The 22,477-nt window shown below is 37.6% G+C and overlaps 1 protein-coding gene across 1 annotated transcript in view; it reads left to right on the top strand.

Moving 5' to 3' along the window:
* The window catches only part of Zbbx (zinc finger B-box domain containing), a 120,916-nt gene that overhangs the window by 80,101 nt on the left and 18,338 nt on the right, over nucleotides 1-22,477 (top strand). Inside the window, exons 14-16 of the mRNA XM_045130251.1 lie at nucleotides 2,403-2,545; nucleotides 5,759-6,066; nucleotides 11,285-11,438. Coding sequence (XP_044986186.1) covers nucleotides 2,403-2,545; nucleotides 5,759-6,066; nucleotides 11,285-11,438 — 605 coding nt within the window. The remainder of the gene's footprint in view (nucleotides 1-2,402; nucleotides 2,546-5,758; nucleotides 6,067-11,284; nucleotides 11,439-22,477) is intronic.

Below are 22,477 nucleotides of genomic sequence, written 5' to 3'. Positions count from 1 at the left end.
TTTGAACCTGTTGGTGGTTTTGACTAATTATTCAATTCCTCTTCCTTGCCTTCAAGACCTCACATTCTGCCTTACTTTTGATCCTGTTGGTGCAGCTATCCAGGAGCTTTTTGTTTGAATAGTACTCTTCATCTCCAGCTTCATTTCAGTTTGTTTTTCTTTGGGGTTCCTATTTCTGTATTGAGTCTCATGTTCCTATCCTGGTTTGATCTCATTTCATCCTGCTTTTTGGTTTAGGTTCCATTAGAATCATGTAGGTGTTTACTTGCATCATCTTCAAGTCTGTTCAGAATTACATCCATGCGTCGACCTTGAATTTGTTCAGGGTTACATTCATGCATTTATTTTGGATTCTTTGATATTTTTGTACATATTTGTAATTATTCTCTTGAGAATTTTCTTTAAAATTTCCTATGGGAAACTATCCTAGGAGTCCTCTGCTATGGCCTTGGTAATTCTTAGTGTAACTGTTAGCTTGGCTTTTCAAATTACATTGAGACTTGCCCACCTAGGACTGACTGGTATGCTGGTCAGGTCTTCCAGGTACACCTATGTTGAATGAGTACTTACAACATTGTTTGATGTTTCTTTGTGGTCACCATTGTTTGTTCTGCCTTGTGATGCTTGAGGTTTTCTTTTGGAGGTCCCTGATATTACTTCATACTTGAGGCAGTTACAGTGGTCTAAATTTAGTTTCCAACGAGCTCAAATGTATAGCTGGATCTCTGTCTAAATGTGAGATGGTAAGGATTCCTGTGATATGGTAAGATGGAGCACTAAAGGAAATCTCAATGCTGAAATACAGTGCAGACCCAAGCTGCAATGGGTGTCCATGCCCACATGGAGTTAGCAGGATTTCTGAGAACATTCTGAGTGTTGGAACTAAATTCCTGATCTAATGACAATAGAGTACTATGTCCACCTTTGTGGGGTGGAAGAAAGAGAATATGTGCAAATCCAAATCATGTCTAGATTACAATACTGGGCAGGTACAGAGAATTCATGCTCATTCTGAATCAACATGTCCCACCTTGTCACAACGGCACATGGTATCAGTGTATATGATGCCAGGTGGAGAGCTAATTGCATGGAGAGGCGAAGATCCACATGAGTTGAAAACCTGTCAATCCCTCTACAAAGTAATGGCCAGTGGTGAGGGTATGTACAGGTTCAAAAGTGGGACAGAGAGGATTAGTGCCCTTCACAAACCTGTCTGCCACTAGTTAGAATAAAGTTGGGGGAGGGGAGAGGAGAAGATAGGTAAAATTTAATATAGGAGAAGTTAATGAAGTTTAATTGTTCACTTCTTAATTATTTTGTAGAATTTTATTACTTCCAAGTAAAAATAATGTTCATCTTTTTGTATAATTAATTTTTAAAATTAGTGTTAATTCCCTTTTTTATTGACACTTCAGGATTTTGTAAGTTTGGTCCCTGGTCACTGAGGTAATAGGAGAATGAATTTCCAATTAAACAGTCCCTATTCTTGGCTCAAGTTACATCAGGCCTCTTATAGTATAATGTAACAACTATGAGCCTACAGAATGCCTTGGAGCCAGGAGGGTGTCACATCTGAATACATTGACTCAGATATGGAACAGTGAATGTTGAAGGTAGCAGGGTTTCAAGTGGAGAGAACTTCCTGGTCAACAGATAAGAGGTTTATAACTACCAATGTAGATATCCAAGGGAATTAATGGCATTTCTGCTATTTTTGTTCCTTTACACCCATTATTACTTGCCTGTCCTTTGATCTCTATGTGTACTGTGAGAGGAAGTAAAGAAGATCATTGATCAGAGACTAACAATATCTTTACAGTTTTGGTTTGGTGGTACCCACAAAATTATTATCCCTGGGGATCATGAGTGATGCAGGAGGACTTTGTGTTAAGCATAATCCATAAATCTATGATACAACAAGGTAGAGGTTACATAAATATCATATGCTATTAGATATATAACTTTATAATGAATGTTACCTAAATTGTGCTTTCAGATAGATTGTTAAAAATTAAGCAACTAAATACTACCTATTACTGTTAACTCTTAAAGTTCCCTACTGAACAAAAATGATATATGTTCATATAAAATACAACCTGAATCTCATCAATTTTTTATGACCTTGAAGATGTAAGAGACCAGAAAAATCAATATGCTATAAAATAGGAATTTTCTACTGAAATCTTATAACTAACTTGAATTTGACTGGGTTATACTTTCCTTTTACATAATGCAATTTATTTTATATGGTATAGAATATGTCTACAAGAAGGTTAAAACCAGCATTAAATTTACATAAATAGCCTCATTCTATTAAAGTTTTATATTTGCTGTCAGTACACTAGAACTTACAAATTTAACTTCCTACTACTCTGTTTTGTGCTTTTTCATAAACATGTTAGTATTACATTTCCTAACTATCAGAAGAATTGCTTTTTATGTGAAAGTGACATGTGCCTGCATCGTGTTTTCAACAAGGGAAGACTGAACCTCTCACATCTGTGTCTGAGAAGCAGCCCTACATGTTATAATGATGACTTAAAAGGTAGCATGTTACTTGTTTAATATGATTAGTAATGAATGTGGGCAATTTAATAAAGCTGATAGGTATCTTAGTCTATACAAATTGGTTTGTTTACTATAAAACCAGAAGTTTTGGTATTTAGAAGAACAGGAACTTAAAATCTATAATTTTCTAGGAAATACTTTAATCAATGAAAAGCAAAGAAAAAAATGTAGGGAAGCTCTGTGAAGTTATTGTGGCCTAAATAGCACTTTACATATTGCATAGAATAACTTTTATTGATTTTTTTATTTGTTGTTTTATTTGTTTTATATGTTGTTCTTACATATTTGTTTATATGTTTATTTGTTTTATATGTTGTTTATTTGTCTATTGGTTATTTATTTTTTATTTATTGGTAAAACTTTTATTGATTAAATTTGAATTAAAATGGAATTAAATTTCCCATAATACTTATGATATAAAATTAATATAAGAGAAGAAACTAAGATATTTGCCTGTTCTTTTTTATATTTCTGTGTTGTTAATCCTAGTAGCTAATTTGAAATCTATAGATTAGAATACTCTGTGTTAATGTCTAGGCTCATTTTCCACATTTTGTCTTTTATGTGTGGTGTGTATGCATGTGTGGGCTAAGGGTATATGTATATGTATGTTTATATGTATGTGGGTGCACACATGAGTGTGTGTGTTCATGTTTATCTGTCTGTTGGCTCATTCCATACTAAAATCTCAATTTTTTAGTGTCTAATAGTATCTCAATATTTGGAATTACTATAGTTTATTTATCCTGTTGGCTATGAAAGGACATCTTTTTGCTTCCAATCTTTGGCAAATATGAATATAGCTGATACTAATGCTCATATGTGGATTTTTAAACAGACATAATTTAGCTCATTTAGGGAATAAGGATAGTGATTGTTGGATCATCTGTAAAAGTATGTTTATTTCTGTAAGAAATTGCTAAAGTGTCTAATAGTGAGACCATACTATTTCATGTTATCACAGAAAGGAAAATAATTCCCATTGTACTACTTACTAACACCTGAACTTGCCAGTTTTAGAGATTTGTCATCCAAATAATTGCATGGTGGTATTTCATTGTTTCAATTTTCAGTTTTCTAATGAAATGCAATATTTCTATATTTGTAGCACTTATTTTCCATTTCGGTGTCTCTCCTTTTGTGGTGGTTTTAATTAGATGTCCCCCACATAAGTCATGTTTTCTGAATAAATACTTGGCGTCCAGCTGATGGCAGTTGGGGAGCTGGAACCCAGCTGGAGGAGGTTTACCACTGGGGGCAGGCTTAGGAGTGCTACCGGCAACTCTCCCTTGAAAGGCTTCGCTCAGTCTCCGGCAGCTATTTCCCACCTCTATTGCAAAGGTGATGTCCAGCCGCCTTTGCTCATACCATGATCTCCCCTGCCATCACAATGCTTCTCTTAGAGAATATAAAGCAAACCAAAACCTGTCCTCCCCCAGCTGCTTTTGGGCAGGTGCTTTGTTCCAGCAATGAGAAGATAACTGCCACACCTGTTTTTTTTTTTTTCTTTCTTTTCCTCCCCTTTCCTTATATCATCTCTCCCTCCCTTCGCCTTTTCACTCTCTCCTTTTCCCTCCTTCTTTCCTTTCTCCCTTCCTTCCTTCCTTTTTCAATTTTCTTTCCTCTGTGATTATGTGTGAGAGTTCTAAGACTTAAGCCAGGCCTTTGCATATGCTAGGCAAGTGCTGTAATATCAGTGTCCTGCCTTTGCCTTTACATGCCCCCTGTCTGTTACTTCATTAAGATACCTGTTCACATTTTTGCCTATTTGTTTTAGGTGGCTTACTATGTCATTTTTTGATTTAAAAACTCTCTATATTTTGGACAGTAGTCCTTTTCTCAGAAATGTATCTTTGACATTTTCTGTATTGTTTGTCTTATCTTGATATTACTTTTCAAAGAGACATATTGGAAGATGTTTTATCTTTTCAACAATAATCAATTTTAGTAGTAGAAGTTTTCAACCTTGCAATTATATTGAAGTTATTTATAAATATTTCATCATATGTAATATCATATTTTCTTCTAATAAATTATATATTTTATACTTAAGTCATTCTAAGAAGGTGCTATAAAACTATTGTACAAGTTTAGCTATGATTCTAGCTTCCTAAACTTCCCCCTGAAGGTATATCTCTGGTACACAGCTTATTTATTTTTCACAATATTTGTGATTGTAAAGAACAGCAGCAGTTTGAAGTAGAATCTTAATGTACAATGTGATTGTCAAACTCCTTATAGGTTTGTTCTTAATATGTAAATCTTTAGGACTGTAAAGTAGAATATTCACCAGTGAAGACTATTGTCATCATTCCCCACTACTTTATGGAGCACATTTTTAGAGAAATTTGTTTTGGAAAGCCAATAAGATCTGAATAAATGAAACACTATGTGATACAAAGTAGTCGACATACTCTTACTTAAGATGAAGCCATGTAGCACATTCTTAGAGAATATTCACTGCTCAGAATATCTTGACCTGTGTTTCAGCATCTGGCCGCAACACAAAAATCTCCTGAAGGGTTTGGTGGGAGTGGTAGAAAAAAGCCAGGACTGAAGTTTCACTTCTGTATTAATTGGTTGTGGTCAGTCCTCCATGCACACATGTAAGCCAACAGATGTGTTCAAAGAAGACATAATGAGGTAGTGAAAAATATAACTGTGATCTTTTTGTAGCTTTCTAAAGGCAGATGTCCCTTCTAACACGTTTGTCTCCTGCCCTTTCCCATTGCTTGTCTTTTTAATTAAAAACAATATTTTATTTATTCATTTACAAGCAGAGAGAGAGAGAGAGAGAGAGAGAGAGAGAGAGAGAGAGAGAGAGGGAGAGAATGGGCATACCAGTGTCTCTAGCCACACCAAGCAAACTCTAGATACATGTACCACTCTGTGCATCTAGGTTACATGGGGACTGGGTAGTCAAACTCAGGTCGTTAGCTTTCACAGGCAAGCACCTTAATTGTGGAACCATTTCACCATACCTGTTGCTGGTCTTTTATGTCACAGATTCCCTTTGCTGTCTCCTTATTGTACATTCTGGAAAATAGAGGTGAAACATTGAAAAAGTAAATGAACTTTTGATAAAATTGAATTTATGAATAAAGCTTTTTAAACTACTGAGCATTTGGTTTGTGAACAATTTAATCATATATTAAACTATATTTTCCTCTTGTAAATATGTTTTCAACAGCAGAAGCTTCAAATACAGATTGTGACAACTTTGTGGATTCTAATATTGATTCTCCTGACACTGAAAAAATAGGGGAAAACAGTTCTTCTGAAGGAAATTTAGAAGAGAAAAACATAAATCCAGAAAACATCAGAAAGACTGATGATTCCTGCATATCACTTGGGAGCAAGGATTTCTTGCCAACTACAAATTTAGATACAATTTTCATTAAGGAAATATTTTCTGAAAGAAAACAAGAATCCTTGGAATTTACCAATCTGCCCAAGAAGCCATGTTCTAAAGACTCTAAGAATACAAAGTCATCACTGGTAAATCCCTCTTAATTTTATTACATTAACTATTTTATTAGGAAATTGTTAAGATAATATCAATTTACTGCAGTTTATTTCTGAAGGTTACTTTTTGCTGGTTAGATGTGCTTCAGAGTGATTCATATGAGAAAAAAAAAAAAACACTGATGACTTACAGCACATTCTAACAAATTGTTTTCTGTGGCAGGTAATAAAGAACTATCAACTGTACCTAGAAAGGGTGTTATTACATTTCCCATAGAAATTCCTTATTATGAATATGTAGTATAATAAATCTTATGACTTTTTTACAATAATTACATTTAGTAAAAATAAAACATTGTCAATGTGTAGATAAAACAAGTTTCTATGGTGTAATATATGTATATGATAAACTAATTCTTTCAGGAATGTGGCCAAGGAAGAAATAGTGAGGAAAAAATAGTAGCTCATTCTTATATTGTTGCCAATTTTAAAGCTATGTTGAGGTCTCTGTTATATCAATTACTTTTTATTGCTGTGACCAAAACCTGACCACAAGGAATTTGAAGTAGTAAAGTCATCTTTCTGCCTTACACATTAGAAGGGGATGCATTCACTATGGTGGTAGGCAAGCAACCAGAGTCAGAAAGCAGAAGATTAAAAGAAAGTGGTGCCTATACAGCCTCATGGCCTGCCTTACTTCTTCCATCTCGTCTCCACCTCTAAAAGGTACTACAGTGTCCCAAGCAAATGATGACAATAGCTGCTTGACCAGGTGTTCAAGCCAATAAACTCATGGCAGACATTTACACTGAAGCCATCTACAATTATGGTTATTACTGATAAATTCTGTGCTGTTTGGTTGTCAGCCTTTTATAAACAACCCTTAAGTTATTTATAGTTAGTTTCAATTATGGTAAACCCAAAAGATAACCAAAGAACCAGGAAAATGAGGAGTTGAGTTCTCATTAATTTCAGCACCTATTTTGTCAGGGTGTTCTGATTTTGTAAGGTAAGAATTAAAATTGTGCATAATAATATACTTTCAAATATCAGGCAGAAAGTTATATAGTATTATTGTCAGATCAATTTGCCCACACCAATTTGTATTAGTGTAAAAAGAAAAGATTTAAATAACACAAGTAAGCTTACAATGTAAATATGAACCATATGCTCACTTAGAAGATGTGTGACATCACAGACCATGCCATCACATACTGTGTTTAATACCACACTCAATAATAATAGAATTAAATATAATTCAAGTAAGTTTAAATACAAAATTCAGTAAATAACTTCTAAATATTTAGAGCTAAGAGAAAACTGCCACATACAAAAAGAAAGAAGTTGAATGAAAAATACTACGTCCTGAAAAATTTATGTAGGTGGTATATGACTTACTGTAGTTCAACATATAATTTTTACCTCATTCTATGAAGTCAATATACATTTATTAGAATCATATCTCAAGTTTTGAATTTTGATATTTTTTCTGGTCTTAAAATTTTCTGTAGGAAAACTCTTTCATAATACTAGGCAGTGACATTGAGCTGAGCTTCCAGTTTTTTATGATACCTAGACATCATGGTGGAAAATTTATATTAGATGCATTTTCAGCCTGAATTATTTTTAACTTAACCATGGATTTATTGGTATATAACCATACTATAAGTAAAGGAGCATATACAATCATAAATAAGTGAAAACAGAGTCCACATTAATGAATCATAAACCTGACTCAAAAGTAATAAACCATAAATAATTAAGTGAAAATGGTTTAGAAAGAAATAATGATTAGTATAGAAATAAATGGCTGACAAGTAATAAATAAAACTAAAACCTGTTATTTATTTTGGAAGTAATAAATAAGACACAATTATGGACTTATTGTCCAAAAAGACTAAGAAAGTACAAATAAACAGTATATTTTGAATCAAAAGAAAGATGTGTTATGATAACAAGTTATTATACAAATATGTGAAAAAAATTAAATGTATATTCTACAAATAAAAATTAATGAAAACTGATTTTAGATGAATGAAACAGTCTCAAGATTAATGGGCATTTGTGATGGTTTGAATGGTTCTTACAAAGTTCATGGTGAAAACTTAATTCCCAAGCAACAGTATTAAGAGAAGGACCTGTAAAATATTGTTGGGGCTCATGAAGACTTTTTCTCATATAAGGATTAACTATGTCACTGTGAGAATGGTTCTATTATCTGGGGAGGGAATTTGTAACCAAAGTGAGTAGAGCCCTCTGTTACAGTCTCATACTTCTCCATTCCTTTATGGGTATTGGGCAATTGAATCCCAGCCAGACCCACAGGCTTTGCAAACAAGTGCCTTTCTTTAACTGTTGAGTTTTCTCCCGGATTTAGCTGGAGAGAATTTCTACTCATTCTGCTATCATATTTCTGTACCCTTGCTGTTTCCTTTTCTCTCCCATCCTCTCTTTTTCTTTCTGTCCCTCCCACCTAGCATTATCTTTTCACATGCAGATGCATGTTTGCATTTTTTTTTTTTTTTTACTGTGATTGAATTTTCTTTTGATCTCTAACAGTAAGCTCTCCGATTCTTCAAGCCTTCATGTGATAAACTTCCAGGAAAATCTCCCCACCTGTCTCCTCAGTTCAGTAGGAGAGGAATTCCTATCCTTGGGAACTGCCTCTTTCCAATCAAGGTTCAGAGGTAGCTTAGAATACTTTTACTGGTAGTTAATCAAGTCACATGTTCCAAATCTTAACATTCTTATCTAGTCCCAATCTGTCAGACATGGCTGTGAATTAAGTAGCACTCCTAATTCCCAGCTACATTCCATTGCTTCTTTTGTATGGATATGCATGCTATCCAATTAATGTTAAAAGGTTAGCACTAATATTTGGTACTTATTATTATAAAGGTATGTGTCAGTATTCATTCTGGTGTTCTTTTAACTAAAAGAGCATTTAAATATCTATATCAGTAGTTCTGCACCATGTGAACATGCAGAAGAACTCTAGTGCAGTGGCTGTTGTAGAATGTTGACATGGTGATTGTTTTTTCAGCTAAATGTGGGTCTAGATGGTAGTAAAGTAGCTGTATGTAGAGCCTCCCCTTTTCCATTGAGGCATGTTGGGTTGAGAGGCTTTTAAAAGACTGACAAGTTCTAGATAGATGAATTAGTGGTTAAGGTGCTTGCCTGCGAAGCCTAAGGACCCATGTTCTACTCCAGATTCCATGTCAGGCAGACTCAGAAGGTGAGACAAGCACAAGATCACACATATCCACTAGGTGGTAAAAACATCTGGAGTTCAATTCAGTGGCTAAGGCCCTGACAAACCAATTCTCTCTCAAAAAAAAAAAAAAAAAAAAAAGACTAACAAAATCAGTGGGTTTATTACTTGAGAAATGGTCTTTATTCAAATAAAATAAATGGGATTTAATATATTCCAGTGTAATAATACCTGAGAAATAAAACTTTAATTTCACAAAAATGTAATAGTTATTAATTATATCTATCTGCCCAAGGCTCATGCTACGTGGTCAGGATTCAGAATTCTACTTAAACCAGTTCCTCCAAGAAATGGCTTGTCCATTCTCAAGGATAAGTGAATCTGCAGGGTATTGAGAGAGAATGAAGAGAGTTTCCAAAGAGAAAGCCACTAATGGGACTATCCAAGAAGGGGTTTTCACAGGGTCATCAAAAGGGTTGGTGCTTCACAATTTGCAAACTTAGTTTTTTCTTTTTAATGATCAAGTGGTTGAATCCAGTCTCTTCGCATCGCCAATGTTGTAAGAACAAATTTTATTCCCTTCTTGCTCTAGTAGAAATCATTCCCTAAACAAGAATCACTAAGAAATCTATTGGGTTCTAGGAGAAATTTCCTATTCAGGAAGCAGAGGACACTTTCAGAAACAGTGATTCCTGCAACCCAAACTAAAATTGTTCATTTTCCACTTCAGTCTTTATTTATGAGGTGAACCTTGTTGGTGGATTATGCACTAAAGGGCAGAAAGCATTTGCAGAGAACAGGAACCCCCCTAAGTATTTGGTTCTGATTTTAGAACTACTTTTATCATGTTGGAAAAAAAATAATAATGATACAAAACAAAATCTAGCCATGGTAAAGTTCCTGAACTGTAAACTAAGAATTGAAAAACTCTTCTAGGGTTCCAATTGCTTAATGCAAAGATGAGCTTCACTGGGACTGGAGGAATTCTCTTTGTTACCACCAAGCATACTGACATGGAGAGTCACTTTGGATTTCTCCTTGAATGGCAGGCATTAGTTGTTGCTAGTTTTGTTTTACAAGTGTTTACAATATTTCTATGATTGACAAAATTGTACAGAATTTAGAAACTTGCTGTGTACATTTTTGATCCCTTGTGTCAAACTATATCTGGGCATTAATTACATTAGTAAGAAATTGTTTAACACTAATAAATGCTATGTTTGAAGTACATCTAGTGCTTTTTCTTCCACTTATTTCTTTTCTGTTAGATTCATCTTTTTTTTTTTTTTTTTGCTTTTTTTTTTTGTTAGGGCGGTATTCCTAGGTTCATGTTGACTTTTAATTCACTGTAGCCCAGGCTAGCTTCAAACTCTTGGTAATCTTCCTTCTTTACCCTCCTTAATGTCAGGATCATAATTATGAGCTGATATGTGTGCATTTATGCATATTTATGTGTGTATGTATTTAATCCCAATAACATTGTGTGATATAATAAAAAGATGTAAAATATGAATTAATAAGTCTAAGGATTAAAAGCTTTGATATGTTCTAGCTCCACAAACTTCATAAATCACTTCTTTCTTGCCTCAGTTTCTTATATTTGCTTCATTCTGAATATTTTGTTAATTGCACTTTGTCTATGTCCATTTTCATATCAGATTTATTCTCAGTGGTATTTTTCTTTCATTTTTGAAGTTATTTTATGTATAAACAAAAACACTAGGTAAAAGGTATGTTAAAATCTGAATTCCAGGATAATTTATGTGCAAAATCATTGAAGAAAGAAAACAAAAGAAAGAAGACATGAAAACTTTATTTTATTTAGTATTCTTTTTTCTTTCTTGTAATAATGAAAACTTTCATATTATAGTTAAGGTTTATACATCAGTTTCAAGTTTATTATACCTGAATTCTCAATTATTATGTATTTGCTATTGCCATTTAAATTTTATGGGAACATGGTAAGATGCTGAATAAATGAATACACCTCTTTGTTTTAATGGTTAAGTATGAACTTAGCTTGCTGTATTTTTTTTCTAGTTGTTACAAGAAATAGCCCGCAGAAATAAACCTGCAAATGAGCAATATCAAGGACTTGAGTGGTTCTTTACTTTTAATCAAAATGAAAAACTGAACTTAGTTCCTTCACAAAGTTTACAATCTAGCTGTTCCTCTTCAAAGATGACATTAGCAGGTAAGTTTAGTAAAGGGATTGGATGAGCTAGTCAACTTGTAACTCGTTTTTTTTCTAAGCAATATATGTGTTTGTAAAAGTCAACACATACACACACACACACACACACACACACACACACACACACACACAAACATGAATTCCACTGGCTCCAGAAGAACATTCCATGTGCTAATGTTTCCCCCTACATGCTAAATGCCACAGGCAGTAATAACATGTTCTGAGAACAAAATGTGTCCCAGAAGAATGTGACAATATTTTTAAATTAATAATTTTATTTTTAACATTAAATATTTGTCACATTCTCATTGAGTTAATTAATTCTTTTAAAAATATCATCATCTTAAAAAAATGCAGTTTCATTCTGTGAATACAATCATCTTCTTGTCTAGCTGAACTTGTTAAAGCTGTGTAAGGAACCATATGCTTATATTTAAGGATGCTTTCAGAATGTGAAAACATGACTATAATAGATTTGAGAAACTTTATCATTAGAATTTAGAAGTGACACCCTTAATTGTAAAATAGTATAAACTCTTTGATTTACTTCATCAGCTATTATATGATGATCGTTAAATTTCATCTTAAAGACAACTGATAAAAATCTTAGGATCTCCTAAATTTCTAAGGTATATCTATAATTTCATTTTCTCTTTCAAAAATTTATTGCCAAGTACATGTAACTGACAACTCACCATGTTTACCACTGTTTTTTTTTTAATTTGATTTATTAGTTTTCTTTTTATCAAATACAGGCAGTTTGGTACCATTGTTTATCCTCATCTATGATCTACCCCTTCCCATATAGACCCTCCTTGTTGATGTAAATGGGTCGTGCACTGTGGGGTTAGTCCCCAGTTATTGGTATGCTAAATGTCTCTGCAAATGAGCGTACCCGTTCACTGGGGCAAAATCCATTCATGCTTTACAAACTTTAACAACCATCTCTAGAACTATCTGTCTTGTTCTCATCCAATAGTAGCCATTGTTCTCTCCTTCCTATAACCCTAAGAAAACACCACTCTATATTATCCGTGTATTATTTTTCTTATATTTAGTACCTTATTCACACAAATGGACTGGCCTATTATTCTTATAACCATGTCTTAAGTTTAGTTCCTATAAAATGTGTCAAAAACTTTCTTTTAACATTTGTGAATGTGAGTATGGACAGAGTGACTGCCTGTTCGTCTTTTTTGCATCTCTTCAAACTTCAAGGACTCTGAGGTTCACAGTATAAACATTACTGTTAAAAGAGAAAGAGGTTTTAGGGACTGGATAGATGACTCAGCAATTAAGACCTATGCCAGCAAAGCCTAACCACCCAGTTTCAGTTACCCAGTACTGACATAAAGCCAGATGCCCAAAGTGGCACATATATCGGGTGTTCATTTGCAGTGGCTAGAGGCCCTTGTGCTCCCATCCATAGTCACTCTCTCTCTCCCCCCTCCCTTTCTGCTCCAAATAAACAGATAAAAATGAAAAGAGAGGTTTTATGAAGAAAACTTATCCTTTCTTTTTAAAGCTAAATAATAGTCCATTGGATGGATTTACCACATTTGCGTGTATATTTACCTCACTGTGGATATCCAGGTTGATTGTACATCTTAGCCACTGTGGATGATGCTTCCATATACATATCTCTTCATGGCTGCTGCCAATTCTTTGGCATATTCACACAGCAGTAGAACCACAATACTGTGTTCCCACAGTGTTTGTATCATTTGTCTTCTCCCTAGCAGAATACAGGTGTACCAAGCCCTCCACATGTACTCATGTGATTTTCTGTTTGCTTGAGAGCTAGTGATCTTCATGAGACTGAGCAGGTAGATACTATGGTGCTGATTTACATTTTCTCAGCCATCTATTTCTCTGTCTCCTGTGAGGGTTCACATTGTCTTTTACTTACTTCAATATGTTTCTTGGGTGTGAGAATGGAAGTTCATTAGTGGATTCTGACTAGTAATCATTTCAATATAAATGGCTTCTGAATACTTTTTCTCATTCTGTGAACTTTTCATTGGTATATATTTATTTTTAATTTCTTAAAAATCTAAGTTGGGGTATAGGGAGATGGCTCAGTGGTTAATGTGCTTCCTTGCTGAGCTTAGTGATCAGGGTTCAATTCTTCAGCATCCATGTGGAGCCAGATGCACAAAGGGGCACATGCATCTGGCAGAGGTTAGGGGCCCTCACACATCCCCTCTCTCTTTTTTTTTCTCTCCCTCCTTGCAAATAAATTAATAATTTTTTTAATTTAAAAAGTTTAAAAAATCTAAGTTGGTCTGCTTTATATTTTTCTGACTGTGCTTTTTGTGCTATACCCATGAAGTAATGTTTGGACCCTGTGTTGTGATGCTTCCACCTTATGCTTTCTTCTAATAAGTTCTAAACTTTTAAAGTCTAACATTTACATCTTTTATCCACTTTAGTTGATTATTTTTTAATATGGTATTGCAGTCAGGTTCTCATTGCTGGCAGAAATCACCCAACCAAGAACAACTTGTAGGATAAAAGGTTTATTTTGGCTTACAGACTCAAGATGGCAGGGGAAAATAATGGCATGAGCAGAGACTGAACATCACTGCCTGGGCAACATGAGATGGACAACAGCAGGAGAGTGTGCCAAACACTGGCAAGAGGAAGCTGGCTGTAACACCCACAAGCCTGCCCAATAATACACGGCCTCCAGGCAGCAGTAATTCCCAAAGAACCATCAGCTGGAAACCTAACATTCAGAATACCTAAGTTTATGGGGGACACCTGAATCAAACCCACACATGTAGTGTCATATAAAGGTCCACATTCACTTATTTGCATATGGATTTCTAATTGTCTACCACAATCTGTTGAAAAGACTGCCTTCTTTATTAAATGAGTAAAAGTCATTTGACAAAGTAGATGTTAACCATTATTACCACACATACATGACAGCATGTGGTGTGGCTGGGAATATAGCTCATTGGAGCTTAGCATACACCATGTGTTAAGTTGTAACCCCATCAATACACACATACACACACACACACACACACACACACACACACACACACACACACACGTGAGGTAAGGTATATGCTATTTAGCTATGTTCAAGTTATTTCACAATATATAAGAATCCCAAGACACCATGTTCTATAGCATAAATCTGGAAAATTCTGTGAAATGTCACCACCACCTTGGTCATACTTGCTCCAGCCTATTTCTGGATTTGTATATTCCTCTCTTTCAGGTACTTCACTGGGTGGATTACTGTATCTTTGTGGTACATTATAAGACAAAAGAAATGTGAATCTTTTGGCTCTCATATTATTTTACTATATAATTTTGGCTTTTCAGAATTATTAATGATCTCATACAAATATTAGGATGTGGTTTTAGTCATGTGAAAACAATTCTTGGCTTTCCAGTAGGGATTGTGTTGAGTCTGTAAATTTCTTTGGGCCTGTTTGTGTCTTAAGAATAATCCTGCTTCTATGACCATTGAAGTTTTTTTCTGTTTACCTATATCTTATTTAATTTACAGTTTTAGTTTATTTTACAAAATAACATAATAGGAAATATTTGTAAAATTTAGCTCAGGATATGGTGTATTTGAACAGTGGTACATTTGAACAACTTGTGGAATACATGTTCAGATTTGACACATATCACATTAACAGTATGTTCATAGCAAACTTCATACACACTTTTATTTGATTCAAATGTGTTCAGAGGTATCCAGGAGTGGGTAAGATAAGATTTCTATTTGGAGCTGCAAGTCTAAACATTTGATCATAAGTCTAATGCTATGTGTTTATTCTGGGATCTTGATCTTAAGCACTGATCATTAACTAGACTCTTCAACCAAAATAAGTATATAATATTCCATTAGACAACTCTTTGACCCACTGAGTACCCATTATAGAATTATTATTATAGAATTCCTAATTCATGTAACTCTAGAATTATTACTCTTATACCATTATACTTATTAAAGTATATTTGCCTCGAAGTGCATTTTATATGAGGTTGCAGTGCATAACTTTAAAGAATTAGGCAATGCAATACACACGTGTCGAGTGTAAGGTTTGGGAGTGAAAGGACCATGTAAACAACTCTGAGGCAAAGATGAAAGCTTTTATTGGAGAAAAGCACAAGCTGCCAGGGCTGACTCACAAGAGAGGAGCACAGCCAGCCTCAGTTTTCAGATAGTGGGCTTTATAGGGCTTTTTTCAGTTGGGGTCAGATGAGGAAGGAAAAAAAAAACAAAAACTCTTCTGTTAAGTTAAATAGTAAAGTTCTTTTAGGGAAGATCATTACATTAGCCATTTATATTAGCTAGGGCATGACACCAAAACAGAGACCAGGTGACTTAAGAGATAAGTGGGCAGGAAACCATGACCTGGGCCATTGTTAGGCAAGGAGGGGATAATGACTGGGTGTTTTCTTCAAGAATGTGGATAATCCACTTTGCAATGTCTCTGTCACCATTCTGCTGACCATGGTGATTCCATCTTGGGAACCTGTCATGACCTAAAATTCTTTTGTTAATGATAAGGAATGGTGATCTCTCTTCTATAATGTCTTCATGCTGAACATAGGGGTGATACGTACTTATGTGAGCGGCTGGATAGTGTGGTAGATGGGTCTCCCTTCATGGCAGGCAATGAGGATGCACTTCCATGGTGGCTAGGCATGACAGAGTGGTAAGATTGATGGTGAGCACTCTCTGACAGCACCAGTTTGGCATGCTGTTACAACTTGGTCCTGAACAGAACAGGGAGTTCCCTTGTACCATCCTTGTATTAAGCTGGCTTCAGATAAGTCACTGGTGGCATCTGTTGTAGAGAAGGTGAGGGATATGGGTTCCCTACAGCCTGTGAGAGGACAGAAGGAAGAACTAAGGAGCTTATTATCCTAGTCAACAGATACGATATCAAAACACCAGCTGTGGGGGGTGGCAGGGGATGAGCGCCCAGAGGCAAGGGACAGAGGGCTTTGGGTAAGAAAGAGGATGTAGAGGGACCTTAGCATGAATGAGCAAGCCTTTGAAGGAAAGAGTTGGAGAGTAGATCTTTAAACCTGTGAGGGGACAGCACAGTGAGTTGTTGCCCCAAAGTGAATTTCTGTGCCTCTTGGGTCAGAAGTGCAGTTGTAGCAAGAGCATGTAGAAATGGAAAACCCCAGACAGAAGTTTCTAGTTGTTTAGTAAGATAAGCTACAGGGGCAAAGTATGGAGCCAGAAGTCCCAATGCCATTGCTCCCCTTTTCCATGGAATAAAGAAGGAAAGGTTGCTGAAGGTCTGGAAGTTCAAGGGCTGGAGCTTCCAAAGGGGCATCACGCAGGCAGGAGAAGGCTATGTCTAACTTAGAGTCTAGGGGTTCTTAAGGGTCTTTTTTTAGCTTTGTCATAAAGGGGCTTTTCCAGGAGGGCAAAGTTTGGAACCTAAAGGAACCCAGTGAAGCCAAGAAAAGAGTGATGTTTTCTTAGAGGTAGGCAGGAAGAGGGAATGAAGATGTTGCTTGCAGTCCAGGGTCAGTTGTTGTGAGGTGGGGATAAAGAGAAAACCTAGGTACCTAACTTAGGTTATAGAAAGTTGAGCTTTGGGGGGAGGGGACTCTATATCCATTAGATACAAGAAAGTTAAAAAGTTTGTTCATATGTGGTTTAGATAGAGAAAGAGAAGATGAGCAGAGGAAAAGATCATCTACATACTGTAAAAGTGTGCTGGGCAACAGACCCAGGGACCAAAGGTCAGTGGAAGGTGCTTGATCAAATAAGTGGGGGATGTCTCTAACATCCTGGAGGAGGACAGTCCAGGTGAGTTGAAAGGCAGTGTGAGTATCAGAGTCCTCCCAGGTGAAGGCAAAGAGATTGTAGGAATTGGGGTGGAGGGGCATGTAGAAGCTAACTTTGAGGTCAAAACTGAACATTGAATTGTGGAGGAGGGGATGTGAGAGGAGACTATAGGGGTTGGGCACTACTGGGTGAATGGGTATAACAACAGCTTTGACTGGGCACAAGTCTTGGAATAAGCAGCAGATCCCTTCAGGTTTGATAACAGGCAAGATTGGAGTATTACAAGGGCAAAGAAAGTCAGCTGGGAGCAAGCAAGAAATAGCAGGTTTGAGTTTTTGGTGATGTTTATGTGAGATTAGGTATTGAGGACAGGAGGGAAAAGACGTGGGGTGTTTGAATCTAATGAGGACAAGTTTGTGATGAGAGGCTAGTGCTGGTGAGGAAGTGTCCCATATTCTGGGATCAACCTCAGAGACAGGGAGGAGAAAACTTGGATCCTTTGTAAGGGAGGGGGCTGGCATGAGGAAGAAGATAGAGTGAGTGGTAAGTCAGAGAGAAAAATAGAGTTTTTGCATAAGATTTTGACCTAGGAGAGGAAGAGGATAAGAGGGTATTACAAAAAAATGAATGGGAGAAGGAAGTGTCCCAGACTACACAGTGTAAGGGGGTGTGATGCTTGGGGAGTGGGATAGGCTGTTGATGCCTGACACAGAGATTGGCAAGAGAAAAGCCTTACCAGTCTAAGATGGCAACACTGACCAACTGGGCCCCGTAACAAATGAGACAGGCCTTTCTGCCAGCTGGACTGTGTCCCTGGGCTCCCCCATTGTGATATGGAAGGTGTTGGTGGGAGCCAAGGTCTCAGAGCTGCATCAGTCTTTGGCTGCCAGGCCCAAAATTCAGCAAATGGCTCTAATAGGGGACAAAGGCCTACCTGGTCAAGGCAAAGAAGGACAGTTGACACTCCAATGTCCAGCAAGTCTGCAGTGGAGACAGGGTCCTGGCAGCAGGAAAGGTTGCAGCAGGCTTTTTTCCAGTGACTGGTGTGTCCACACTTGAAGCAGGGTTCTGGTGGTGAGCATTGTGGCCCCATCATCTTCTTTGGAGGAGGCCTCAGGGCTACAGCCAGGAACTAGAATCGCTATCTGTTTCTGGCCACCCTCTCAGTCCATTCCTGGTCCTTTCTGTTATTAAGAACTTTAAATTACAGATCAAGCTGATCTCCCTGAGGGGCTTGAGGGCCCTTTTGTAGGCATTTAATTTTCTTCCTTATGTCAGGGGCAGATTAGGACAGGAAATAGCATGCCCTCTTGGGAAGCAGAGTCAAGGCAAGTGTATTAAGTGAGTGTCTCAGTTAGGCATCCCATAAATTCAGGTGGATTTTCATTAGTCTCTGGGTAAGCTTCCAGAGTCTGTAAAAAATGACAAACTTATGGGATGTCTTTTGGAGGCCAGCCAGGAAGCAATGAACCATCCTATCATGGGTCACCCATCTGGGGGAGTTAGTGGGAGCATGGTATTTTCAGTTAGTGTCCTCTCTGGGGACAGCAAGCATCCCCACTGAGAAAGTGTTATCACTTAAGGGAGCTTCATCAGCATAGGCCTGAGGGGCCACCCAGATGTAGTATCATTCATCATGACTGAGAATAGAGGAAAGAACCACAAATAGATCAGGTCAGATTAGGTCATAGGCCTGGGTGAGGTAGGAAAATATTTTGGTATAATGTGTTGGATCAGTGGAGAAAGACCCTAGATATTTCTCATTCTGGCAGAAATCAGACATGGAAAAAGGGACATGAATGTGGCATTCAGGCCAAAAGCAAAGTGTCTGGAAGAGGGCTTGAATTAGAGTGCAATCCTGAGACCTTGGCTAGAAGGACTTTTTGAGAAGAGCAGGTAGAGCAGAGAAAGGGAGGGAGGGCCATGCACACAGAGTAAGAGTTGCCTGAATATAGGGCATTTAGGACCACCTGCTTGTATGTTGGCAGAGATTTTCTAAATGAGTGAGAATTTGGAAATCAAAAGTACCATTTTTCAGACCATTTGGAACCTTTGTCTAGCTTATATTATGGCCAGGCAGTGTTGTAGAGAAAGAGAAGCTGACAAGGTTTGATGTCATTAAAGAGTCATAATAGCAATTGGTTTAGCCCATGGAAGTATAAGAGCATACAAAATGGGCTAGTGAGAGGAGACAGAGAAAGAGCAAAACAAAGGTGACATACAGGAACCAGAGCTTAAGCTGGGTTTACACAGAACACAAATATGACCCCTGGTCCACAGGGTGAACAGGTAGTTCACCTCTCAAGTGGGCAGAGGCTGTAAGGTTGTAACCGTCAGCTGTTTATTCTGTAAGTGGTCAAAGCAGGTAACTGTGCTTCTGATGGAGTAAGTGGCTGGCAGGGAAAGGGGAGACCTCAGGAGGTAGAGGTGGAAGAGGCAGAGGGAAGGAGGAGGAGGAAGTGCCCTCCCAAGACTGGCACACCTGAATCAAAAGGCCCCAGTTAGGGTATGACAGAGCAGAGAGTGAGAGACCCATAGTGTCGAGAGTGTGTCTTTCTTGATACCTGGTTTTGTGGCCTGTTGTAGTCAGGTTCACATTGCTGGTAGAATTCACCCAACCAAGAGCAGCATGTGGGAATAAAGAGCTTTATTTTGGCTTAGAGACTTGAGGGGAAGCTCCATGATGACAGGGAAGATGATGACATAAGCAGAGGGTGTATATCACCCTTGGCCAACATAAGATGGACCACAGCAACAGGAGAGCATGCCAAACACTGGCATGGGAAACTGGGTGTAACACCGCCCCCGGCAGTACACTCCCTCCAGGAGGCATTAATTCCCAAATTTTCATCAGCTGGGAACCTAACATTCACAACACCTAAGTTTATGGGGGACACATGAATCAAACCACTACATTCAGCCCCTGACCCCATAAACTGATATCAACACATGATGGAAAATATAATGCATTCAGTCCAACTTTAAAAGTCCCCATAGTTTTTAATCAATCTCAATGATGTTCAAACATTTCCGTAGTCTAAGATCTTTTAACTGAACCATAATTACCAAAAAATACCCCCCCAAACCCATAATGGCACAGAATAAATATTCACACTGCAAAAGATGGCATTGGGCATAGCAAATAAATATTCAAGCAATACAAGATTTAAAACAACAAGGGCAAACATCAAACTCTGTAACTTCAAGTCTAACAACTCTAGCCAGTGACAAATCTCCAAGTTCGATAATTCTAACCAGCAACAAGTCTTTGGAGTTCCAATTCCACTCCTCCAGCTAGGCTACTCATAGTCCTGGAAACTTCATTGGGGCCAGAAGCTTTCCTTAGCAGCCATCTCATGGTCCTTATATCTCCACTCAGTCTCCACTGCAAGCCATGACTCATCCTCATGGCCCTATGGGGTCTCCATGCTGGCAACCAACAAACCTGCTTCACACTTTCCAAGGCCATTTCCAAAACACAAAACTGTACTGCAAACTCAATGACCCTCTCTTACCTGCATTTCTTATACTTCACAATACCAGGTAACATGCCAATTTGTTAATCCAGGGAGGGATAAAGCAGACTTTGAAGAACAGGATACTCCTTGCGCACTCAGTTCCCTTCAAAAGAGCCTACATTCTTCCTGTTGGCCCAATGCAGGTCAGCTGTCCCAATCTCAATGGATGTAATCTCTCAAACAAATTGCAGGTGAATAGGCAGAAGTTTAGTCACAAAGATTTCATTTTTTCTGTACCATATCCCTCTGCTCACATCAGTTCATTTCTATGCAAAGCAACCCTGTACAGCTCCTAAGAACATGCACATAATATCAAGCCTCTCACACAAACAACTTGCCCCAACTAAGCAAAGCCCTTTCTCACCTTCTTAAGCCAAACCTCACATTCTGTAGTTCTTACTGCATTCAGGTCTTTCAACTCTGACCAGAATGGTCCATCAAGCTGTACTTACAGCACTGCAAGGCATCTCTCAGGCAAAGGTTTCAAATCCTTCCACATTCCTCTTGAAAATCAGCTCCAAAAGGCCAAAGCCACAGTCAGGTGTCTAGCAGCAACCCCACTCCTGGTACCACTTTACTGTTGCAGTCAGGTTCACATTGCTGGTAGAAATCACCCAACCAAGAGCAACTTGTAGGACAAAAAGTGTATTTTGGCTTTCAGAGTCTAGGGGAAGCTCCATGATAGCAGGGAGAAAGATGACATGAACAAAGGGTGGACATCACCCCTGGCCAACATAAGGTGGACCACAACAACAGTAAAGTGTGCCAAATGCCTCATCCCCAACAATACACTCCCTCCCGGAGGTGTTAATGCCCAAATCTATATCAGCTAGAAACCCAGCATTCAGAACACGTAAATTTATGGGGGACATCTGAATTAAACCACCACAGGGCCTAAATGCCTGGTGTGCTGGCCCAGCTTACACAAGAAAGGAATAAACCTGAGAGCAGGCCAACCAGAAAGGGATACTTACTGAGGAGAGGGAGGAGATGAAGGAAGGAAGAAGAGTGTTGCCAAGTTGTGATGAGTGGAGGAGTCTGTACCTGGCAGATGGTTCAAGGCTTTCAGAGGATCAATGAAAGCTTGGTGGTCTCTTCAGGGGAAAGAAGGTCTGCCCACCCAAGAGGGCAGCCAGGGGCTTCCTATCTGAGTCACTGTACCAGATGTAAGGCTTGGGAGTGATTAAGACCATGCAAACCACTCTGAGGCAAAGATGAAAGCTTTTATTCAGGTCTGACTCACAAAAGAGGAGTGCAACCAACCTGAGTTTTCAGGTAGTGGGCTTTTTAATTCTTTTTCATTTTGGGGAAGATAAGGAAGGAAAAAATAACTCATTTGTTAAACTGGGTGGGAAATTTCCTTTAGGGGATATCATTACCATTTAGATTTAATTTAAACTAGTCATTTAAAATAGCTAGGACATGACCATAGAACAATGGCCAGCTGACTTATGAGATAAAGGATCAACCATGATCTGGAGCATTGTTAAGTAAGGAGGGGGTTATAAATGGGTGTTTTCTTGAAGAATGTGCATAATCCACTTTCCTATGTCTCTGTCACCATCCTGACCATGGTGCCTTCACCTTGGGAGCCTGTCCCGACCTAACACCAAGTATGTTAACAATAGTGATAAAAGGAAATATAAACCGTGTCCTCTGTTCTTATTTTAGAAGGAATACTTGAAAAAATGGGTTATTTGCTTTGGTTTAAAGCCTCTCTTAAGTCAGAAATTTAATTA

Source organism: Jaculus jaculus, chromosome 11 (genome assembly GCF_020740685.1).
Source record: "Jaculus jaculus isolate mJacJac1 chromosome 11, mJacJac1.mat.Y.cur, whole genome shotgun sequence".
Taxonomy (NCBI): Eukaryota; Metazoa; Chordata; class Mammalia; order Rodentia; family Dipodidae; genus Jaculus; species Jaculus jaculus.
Note: the sequence above shows the minus strand (reverse complement) of the source record. Positions and strands in the feature narration are given on the sequence as shown.